The sequence below is a fragment of the Erpetoichthys calabaricus genome, chromosome 1, assembly GCF_900747795.2.
Source record: "Erpetoichthys calabaricus chromosome 1, fErpCal1.3, whole genome shotgun sequence".
NCBI classification, from domain to species: Eukaryota; Metazoa; Chordata; class Cladistia; order Polypteriformes; family Polypteridae; genus Erpetoichthys; species Erpetoichthys calabaricus.
The window spans coordinates 25,192,537-25,202,624 of record NC_041394.2 but is presented as its reverse complement, the minus strand read 5'-3'; the positions used below and the strand labels follow the sequence as shown (position 1 = coordinate 25,202,624).

The 10,088-nt window shown below is 39.8% G+C and overlaps 1 protein-coding gene across 1 annotated transcript in view; it reads right to left on the bottom strand.

The window, feature by feature from the left end:
• Positions 1-2,518: 2,518 nt before the first annotated feature.
• LOC114647794 (spectrin beta chain, non-erythrocytic 4-like) overlaps positions 2,519-10,088 on the bottom strand; it is a 432,215-nt gene continuing 424,645 nt past the window's right edge. The window contains exons 36-37 of the mRNA XM_028796437.2: positions 9,567-9,609; positions 2,519-2,680 (exon numbers count right to left, since the gene is read on the bottom strand). Of these exons, the coding sequence (XP_028652270.1) occupies positions 2,519-2,680; positions 9,567-9,609 (205 nt within the window). The remainder of the gene's footprint in view (positions 2,681-9,566; positions 9,610-10,088) is intronic.

Below are 10,088 nucleotides of genomic sequence, written 5' to 3'. Positions count from 1 at the left end.
AAGACGTATGACATACCATGAAAACACGGCCCGGGCCTCCTGATGACTGCAGTACTAAATGAAGTCTTTAGCATGATTTCTTCTCTCATACATTATTTCAGCAGTTCCAAATTATGGAATGCTTGCCATTATTTATATTTTCAAATGGTATATCAGTTATAAACGTTTAATGTGGTATCCTACCTAGAAATGATGAACCTTGTTGGGCTGTGTGTGTGTGTCTTCAAGACTCTGCCTCAATCCCCCCTCCAGTAAGTGTGGCAAGAATAGAAAAATAACATTTAGTTTAAATTGTGCTCAAAAGTGGTCATTTTTTAATGTTGATATTACCAAAGAAAAATGTGGAAATGTTGTGATCTGATATACCGTACCTACAACATTTTTAATTTTACTTTGAAATTGAGAATTTTGCAGGAAAACCACAAATTAGGAAAAAAAAACAAAACAAAACAAAGCAACAGACAAAAAAACAAATTTGGGATTGTCAATTCAGGCACTGGTATTATAAGCAGCCCAAATGTCAAACAGAATTCACGTCATTTTAATCTGCCAGCCTTCGGATTGTCAAATATATCTAATAATGTCAACAGTTCTGAAATTGTAAAGAGCCTTCGGAAGGTGATTATAAGTGATGAGAGAAACAGGCAAGCTTTGACTCGTATATACTGTAGTTCTGTGAAACTGACACTAAAATGTTAGCAATTGTGAAATGCAAAGATCACTAAACAGTTTTTAGGGTTTTTTAGAGTTGTTTTTGGGGTGGAAAACAAGGAATACTGCTAGCTAGATCCTCATTCACATGTCCATGATTACCTCTGTTCTTTTTCAGCAGCTAGGTAAAGCATGTAATGTGCTCCTTAAAATCAATTCAATTTATGCCTCACGTTCATCACCCTGCACGTTTGTTAAAAGTGTGCCACACAAAGACACACTGAAATGCAAATTACTGGGTTTTTGCCACAGGACTGGAACCCCCTTGTTGGCTAGCGGCGGCTTTATCCTAGTTGAGGATATGCACAGCTCCAGTGATTTTTCATTTTTCACTAGAGATCTTTATTTAAATACTAAGTGACTGGCAGACACATACAGAATTAACGGATGAAATCGCTACCAGACAGGAATTAAATGCCTTTCATCTTCTGTGAATGGCATGAATTTTGTTGGAAGCAAAAACAGAATTTATTTTGCCAAGATTCACTGCAAATTCAGATATTTGTGCATCGTTTCGCTCGTCACTAGTGACTCCTAAAACAAACAAAACAAAAAGTATCATATACAAAAAAAAAACTGTATGGGGATGTTTTTGATATTTCATTTAAACAAATTCATACCTCAGCAGGCCAGTGAATAATGGTGGATAATCCCGTACTAGCAGGTCACATACCTTATAAGCGTAAGAAAATTGTGACAAATTGGAGCGCACAAGCAAACCCTCTTAGCAAAAATTGCTACCTTTAAAACGTATGGATCAAAGTTTTCCTATTTAGTTGCCCGCTTATCATTAACTGGGTCCCAATTCACTGTCCATCCCTGTGTCTGAGGTCTCCTCAGCTTCCTATCACATCCCAAAGATGAGCAGTTTATGTAGACTGGAGAATCCAAAATGGCTGGCTGTGCGGGAGAGAACCTGGCGATGGCCTCGTATCCCATTCAGGTTTAGATAGCAGGACTGACTCTTGTCCTCTGCACTGGAAAAAATGTTTAGAAAATGAAGAAGTGAAAGAATGAATCGTGAATCGCACATCTTTCACCGATAATCTTGCTGACCATCACTTTTGTTACTGTTGTGCCTGCATACTTAGGAAGGACCCTCATGACCCATATTTTTCACATTTTGTGCTGCTTTCAAGACAGCGTGAAGTCATTAAGTAAACACTGTGTAAGTTAAAACAGTGCTTTCATTCTCTCTGACATATGAATGATAAGAAAATAATATGTGACCAAAGGCTTGTGCTGGTTGACTTGTAAACAGCTGAAGTGATCTCATTGCACTCGCGTGCACCTCCTGAAACCTTTCGATTCTTTTAAGGTTTCTTTACCCACAGTTAAACAACAAACCAAATAATAAACAGAATGAGCAAAATGATACCATTACAAGGGTCAACATTCACAAACATGAATCAAACAAGGAGCTTTTGCACTGAAGAACCAGCTTCCTACTTTTTCAGAACTGATGCCCCCTAAATTAAAACAAGGTTCATCTTTATAACAACTCATTTTTGCATTATTTGCTCAAATACGCATTTTCTGTACCCAGGATTTCTGCCAGCCTAACCACAATTCTTCACTCTCTTTCCTTCATTATAGTTTAGCCAGGGTTATACAAAACTACAGTGTCTTTATCCCCCCCAGGGTTTTGCTGGAAGCTTATGTAGGCTCTGCTTCTAGAGAGACAAAGAATGAGAGACACGCATGGAGGCGAGAAGCTCGTGGCACCCACAATCCATGTTCCTGGATGGGGAAGACTTTACAGAAGGGCTGGTATCCCATCATTCTCTATCTCTCAACGTCTGCCTTTTCATTTCTTTTTCGCAGAAACACTCATGCGTCGTTCTCCCGCTCTCTGTGTGTTGCCTTCATCTGTTGAAGAGGTAGTAGGCAGGCTCTGTGCCCATTTTGCAATTTCTTCATGTTCTGAAATGGCCATTGATATCGTCTCAATCCATTTCTTAAGCTCCTCCTGTAAATAAGAGAAATTGTACAGCTATAAAGAAATTAAAGTTCAATATAGTTTGCCGTTATCCTTCAAAAATCAACGTTCTTTCAAAACTCTGAAACCTCATCAGAGATGTTCTCTTACATCTGTAACTTGTGGCTTGTAAAACCCTAGTCCCGCAGAACCAGACATATAACACATATGTCTAGAGACGACCATGAGAAAATTCTGCTTGAAAGTGGGCGGGAACAATTAGATGCCTCACTGAGTGTCACATTTCTGAACCAATCCAATGCCTCGTGAAGGTGGTGCTCAAATTCAGGGCGGTGAGTTGGAACAGCAAAGAGCAATGTTGCTCTTGTGAATACCGTATGACACAGTCTGAACTGTCTACAGCCGATAGTCTCCTAAAAAGATCTGTATAAAGCATGTAAATGTGTGTCATGTGCGCAGAGAATGTATTGCATTGTTAAAGATAAACATAACCTACTGCAAGTGGAAAACCTTCCTGTAGAATGCAAAGACATTAATGGGCTAGTGCTGAAAGTGAACGATATCATAGGTGCTACACAAGCTCTTTGATGTTCATGGTCATGACGGTAGTATTAGGGTCAATGTAAGGTTGAAGGAAATGGCAGCTATGTTTGTGAAAATATGAATTCTATATTTGAAAGAAACGGTGTGTCACACCTTGTTACATGGAAGTGAAAAGTACTGCCATTAAGAGAGTCGATAATGAACAGCATCCACCTTCTGACTGTACGTGGTGTCGAACTCCGGGCCTGGAGGGCTGCAGTGGCTGCAGGTTTTCATTCAGACCCTGTTCCTAATCAGTGACCAGTTTTCACTGCTAATTAACTTCTTTTTCCTTCATTTTAATAGCCCTGATTTTAAAGATTCAGTCCCCTGAATTTATTCCTTTCTTCATTAAATGGTAGCCGGAATGAAATGAAATGTGAAACGAGCTAACAGATGACCAGCTAAACCAATTTCACTCCAACTAATCTTTTAACGAGAAGCTGATTCTTGCTGTTAATTAAACCCGTTATTTAATTCAATGGCTTGTTGCTGCTCTCATTCTGCCACAGCAGACATTTCCAAAACTGTTGATTTTTCTAAGAACATTGTCAAAATGTTTTGGTGACCGGAGCAATCAACCTTACCGAGACCATCACCTTTCTTTATTTTTAGATACTATGTGATGGGCACAGGTAAGCTGGTCATGAGGTGACCTGTTTTGCATCTCATTATTGTTTGGCTGCTAATTAAGGAAAAAGAAACAACTAAGGGGCCCGAGTCAAGTTAATTAAAACTAAAGCAGAAGAAGTTAATTAGCAGCAAAAACGGCTCACTAATGAAGAAGATGGTTAGAATGAAAACCTGCAGCCACTGTGGCCCTCCAGGACTGGAGTTCGACACCCGTGGTCTAAACGAATAACCAAAGTAAGTTAACATTATGGTCTAATTGCAAATACCAATATGTCATGCTCATTAAAATGTACAAATTAAGTATTAAACTTCAGGTACCTTGTGCTACTGAGCTTCTGAATGGATAACAGCAATTGTACCTTTCTCTCATTTTCAAGTATTTTCTTTAGTTTCTTTTTCCCTCTCCTCTTCTTTCTATATTTATTTTGCATATTTTTGTAATACTTGAGTAGAATTGGGATACCGACAACCCCAAATGTTTAAAGTGCATGGAATGTAGGAAACTGGGGTGGGTTTTTAGGAAGAAACCCTGTGGGCAGGGCCTTTTCAGCGGTGAAGTTCACAACTGTTCATACAAACGTTTTAGCGAGTTGTCCTCAGACGTGTGTTCTTCTTTGAGAATCACTTCTGGCCCCGCGAGTGCAACCCTGTTTTTGATGGTATAAAGGACTCAAAGAGTCGTATGGCGAATAAAGCTTATATACCATTTAGTGGTTTTAAATAAAAAGACATTACTTCAATAGAAAAAGACCAAGGAATAGTGGTGAGAATGAACATTAGAACAATCTAATCAAGAACAGGCCACTCAGCCCAACAAAGCTCGCCAGTCCTTTCCACTTAATTCTTCTAACAAAAACATCAAGTCGAGTTTTGAAAGTCTAAAGTCCTACCATCTACCACACTACTTGGTCGCTTATTCCAAGTGTCTATCATTCTTTGTGTAAAGAAAAACTTCCTAATGTTTGTGTGAAATTTACCCTTAACAAGTTTCTGACTGTGTTCCCGTGTTCTTGATGAACTCATTTTAAAATAACAGTCTCGATCCACTGGACCAATTCCTTTCATAATGTTAAACACTTCAGTCATGTCACCTCTTAATCGTCTTTTGTTTATTTGACAGGTATAAACAGGAGCTCCAGAATTGATAGGTATGAGCTATGGAGAAAGATGGAAAGAGTTTAACCTCTTCTGTTTAAGCAGAGATTAAGAGGTGACTTGGCTTAAGTATTTAACAATGCTGAAAGGAATCAAGGTTCTTGCTTTAAAATGAGTTCAGCAAGCGCACAGGGAGACAGTAAGAAACTTGCTCAGTGTAAATTCTATACTGTACAAACATTGGAAAGTTTTTAGAACCATAGACATGTGGAATAAACTACCAAGTAGTGAAAGAGTAGGAGTTTAGTGGCCTTTAGATCTCAACTTGATGTTATTTTGGAGAAATCAGGTGGATAAGATTGGAAAGCTTTGTTGGAATGAATGACCATTTCTTGTTAATTTTTAAAAAAATCTATTATATAATAAAACACTAAGGTCAGTGTTTCCCATCCCTCAGAGTAATCTGATTAGTCAATCTGGCTTTGGTGTGATTAGTCAGTTGGTTCCGTGACACGAGAAAAGAGGAAGTGCGAGTGTCAGATGCACAAGAAGGAGTAAAGGCATATGAGGCCCACTGAAAGAGTCACCTTCAATGATGTCACATGTAATACCGAACAGAAGGTGAGAAAGGTACCTCGAAAAAGTTTTTTTTAGTTTCAGGGTGGGGGCTCAACCTCTGTTATGGTGAAGGAGCCCACAAAATTTGCAATATACCAGTGAGCAGTTTTCTGCCTAATGAAATGTAATAAATTTAAGATTGAGTTTTACTGATATACAGACATCTGTAATTGCTACAGACATTTGACAGAAGAACTGCCTTCAAGGAAATGTATATATTCTAGTTTTTATTTGTCATCTTAGAGAGCTAAAAATAATAATAATAATAGATGATGGACTTAATGATATCAGCTTGTTTGTCTAATGTCTTTGCTGCTTAATTTTTTCTGGACTTCTCTAGCGCCTTCAACACCATCCAACCTCGGCTCCTTAGGGACAAGCTGACAGAGATGGGAGTAGATTCATACCTGTTGGCATGGATCGTGGACTATCTTAAAGACAGACCTCCATATGTTTGTCTCAGGAACTGCAGGTCTGACATTGTGGTCAGCAGCACAGGAGCGCCACAGGGGACTGTACTTTCTCCGGTCCTGTTCGGCCTATAGACATCGGACTTCCAATATAACTCGGCGTCCTGCCACGTGCAAAAGTTCGCTGATGACACTGCTATTGTGGGCTGCAGCAGGAGTGGGCAGGAGGTGGAGTTTAGGAACCTCATCAAGGACTTTGTTAAATGGTGCGACTCAAACCACTTACACCAGCAAAACCAAGGAGCTGGTGGTGGATTGTAGGAGGACCAGGCCCCTCATGGACCCCGTGATCATCAGAGGTGACTGTGTGCAGAGGGTGCAGACCTATAAATACTTGGGAGTGCAGCTGGATGATAAATTGGACTGGACTGCCAATACTGATACTCTGTGCAAGAGAGGACAGAGCTGACTATACTTCCTTAGAAGGCTGGCGTCCTTCAACATCTGCAATAAGATGCTACAGATGTTCTATCAGACGGTTGTAGCGAGCGCCCTCTTCTACGCGGTGGTGTGCTGGGGAGGCAGCATAAAGAAGAGGGACGCCTCATGCCTGGACAAACTGGTGAGGAAGGGAGGCTCTATTGTAGGCACGGAGCTGGACAGTTTGACATCATCCGTGGCAGAGCGACGGGCGCTCAGCAGGCTCCTATCAATCATGGAGAATCCACTGCATCCACTAAATAGTGTCATCTCCAGACAGAGGAGCAGCTTCAGCGACAGACTGCTGTCACCATCCTGCTCCACTGACAGACTGAGGAGATCATTCCTCCTCCACACTATGTGACTCTTCAGTTCCACTCGGGGGGGGGTAAACGTTAACATTATACAAAGTTACTGTCTGTTATACCTGACTCGCACTCTCCACCTTGCACTGTGTTGTTATCACTAATTAATATTGTTTTTATCAGTATGCTGCTGCTGGAGTATGTGAATTTCCCCTTGGGGAATTAGATAGATAGATAGATAGATAGATAGATAGATAGATAGATAATAAAGTATCTATCTATCTATCTATCTATCTATCTATCTATCTATCTATCTATCTATCTATCTATCAGATAGATAGATAGATAGATAGATAGATAGATAGATAGATAGATAGATAGATAGATAGATAATAAAGTATCTATCTATCTATCTATCTATCTATCTATCTATCTATCTATCTATCTATCTATCTATCTATCTATCTATCTATCTATCTATCTATCATCTAAATGAAGGCATCACAGTGGCGCCGCCGGGTCATTGTCTATGTGGAGTTAGCACATTCTCCTCATGTGCACTTGGGTTTTCACTTGGTATTCCAACTTCTTCCTGTCAGATTAAATTAGGTTCAGATTTGGGTGGGTGTACGGCCTGTGATGGCTCATTGTCTCAGACAGCTTTAACAGAGCTAACAAAATGAATGAAGAGATGTGTGAAGAAAAGCAGGCTAAGCCATTTGTCTGCTAACAAAAGTAACCAAGCACAACTCTCACATTTCTTTCATATTTTTGGCAACAAGAATGCCTTTTCACAATGAAATGACACAAGCAAACCAGTACACTCCTTAAAAATAAGGCCAAAGATGTTTTGAAAGGATCATTCAAAATTATTCCATGTAAATATTTAAACATCAAGAAGTTTTTTTGCATGTTTATGAACACTGAATTAGCTTCTTAAAATAAGACTCCTCTCAAAAATGATATTTTTTGATATTTTAGTTACAGTACATAGTTTTTAGAGATGGTTAAGGAAAAATTTAAATCCAGTGTCTTTATGCAGAATGAGAGGAAACATTTTATGATATGATAGAACCCAACAGTGACCAGCATTTCCATGGGGAAAAAAAAGAAAATATTGTCAAGTTACTTGTGTTGTATAATCCAAATGTCCGTTATTCAGTTGTATGCTCAAAATGTGCAAACGCACAATTACGCGTTTGCATGTAATTTTTGCTAAAATATTAATACTGAAAAAAGCACAGTATTATGGGATTGCATTTTCCTGTTTACAATGTATGCTGAATTTTCAAGAAATAACCGATCTACTATATAATAAAACACTATGGTCTGTGTGTATCCAGTCCTTCTGAGCAATCTGATTGGTCAGTTTGGCTTTGGTGGTGTGACAAATGAGGAAGGGCGAGTGTGAAATACAAGAGGAGAAGTAAAGGTGTATGAGGCATGCTGAGAGAGTCCCCTTCAAAGATGGGCAAGTATAAAACCAGATAGGAGGCGATAAAGGTGCCTCAAAAATAATGACAGAGCCTGAGAAGCAGGCTTTATGGGAAAGAACTCGAGAGAGGGAGCACCGGTGAAAAGATGTTCACAGTCGCAATTACAGAGGATAAGTACTGAAGGTAGGGTAAGAGATAGCAAATTATTCTATTACCTGTTGTACAAGGTTCCAGGGAGGAAGGCCAGGCGTCCTTCATACACGGCCAGGAGTCTATAATGGATGGAGTGGGTGAATGGGCTTAATGGGGGCAGTTCATTCCCCCACATGACAGGTGGCAGTATTCCTCAAGTCTGGACCAGATTAAGACACCTGCAGGATGGCATGGGAGTTGCAGTCTAGAAACACAGCCCTGTTGGGGTCTTTGCATAATGTCAGGGGGTGCTGCCAGGGGAGGACTTCCCTGTTTTCTACACGACCCAGAAGTGCTCTGGACAACCTGGTCATGAGACCAGAAGCAGTTCATGGGTCTAGTTTATAAGAGAGCTGAATGCCTCACATAAATTGAGTTAGAGTTGTGAGACAGTAGACAACACTCTTGGAGGAGGAAGGAGAGAATTGTGAATGCTGTATTTTACTGGTATTCTAGAAAAGAAGGTGTTTGGTCAAACAGTAATCATTTATTTCAACTTGAAATTATGTTTAGTATTACTGTGTCAGTGGTTTGGGGCTCAGTGGTGCCCTCTTGTGGTTACACTGCCTTTGACAGGTGCCATGGCCAGTTAATAACATTTTAGCAAAATACACGTGTTTTGGACTTACGACTGGATAACTGACAAGTGAAATATGTAACATTAGTAAAGCGAGAAGTGAGTGTATTTCACATCGTTTACTGTTGTACAATACCAGTCATTACTGGGTTTTATTATATCATAAACTTTGTTCTTTGGTTCTGCATGAAAACGTGAGATGACATTTTTTTTCTTGGCCATAACTACAAAATACATGTTAAATAACACATAAAAAATGTTTTGGGCAGAGAATTCCTGTAAGACCTGCAGTGAGGAATGTTATAAATTATAAAAACAAGGCATTCTGAAAACAACTGAACGATGCAATGCAGTGAACTAGTCAATACATTCAAATGAGCTTAAAGACCGAAGAAGGCCACAGCATGATGACGAGCCTCAACTCTGGCATTTTAATTCAGTTTGTCTATTGGTATTGGCACCATTTTGCTGTTAAATGGACTTGGTCTGACATGACAGGCCGTGCAATGAATATTGTGATTATTAATGCTAAAATGTATGCAGCTTCAGGAGATTCAAGCAGCTGGGTGAAGAGTTACAGAAACTCACCTCATCTTTTGCATGGAATAGGAATTCACTACCTTCTTTTGTTCTAGAGAAAAAAAAAAGCAGATTAATAAAAAGAATGTACACATTTCACATTTAAGAAAAGTAACCATCCATCCATCCATCTTCCAACCCGCTGAATCCGAACACAGGGTCACGGAGGTCTGCTGGAGCCAATCCCAGCCAACACAGGGCACAAGGCAGGAATCAATCCCGGGCAGGGTGCCAACCCACTGCAGGAAAAGCAACCATATCATTTATAATTTAAAAATATAAACTCCACCCAGGAGCAGTTACATTGGGAAATTTCTTAAAAACTTTGCTAGTAAGTACTCATCAGGTCCAGTTCAGAAGGGTGGGATATGCCGAGAAGCATAACCTCTCCAAAAGACCACAGCCAGAACTCTTAGGCACAGATAGGTAGCCAGAAGTAGGAGGAACAACAGAGTGATAGAAAGAGGGGAGTCTAGTTAGCCATATCATGAGTGAGTGGGCATGAGTGCTTGGCACACGTGCCAATACACC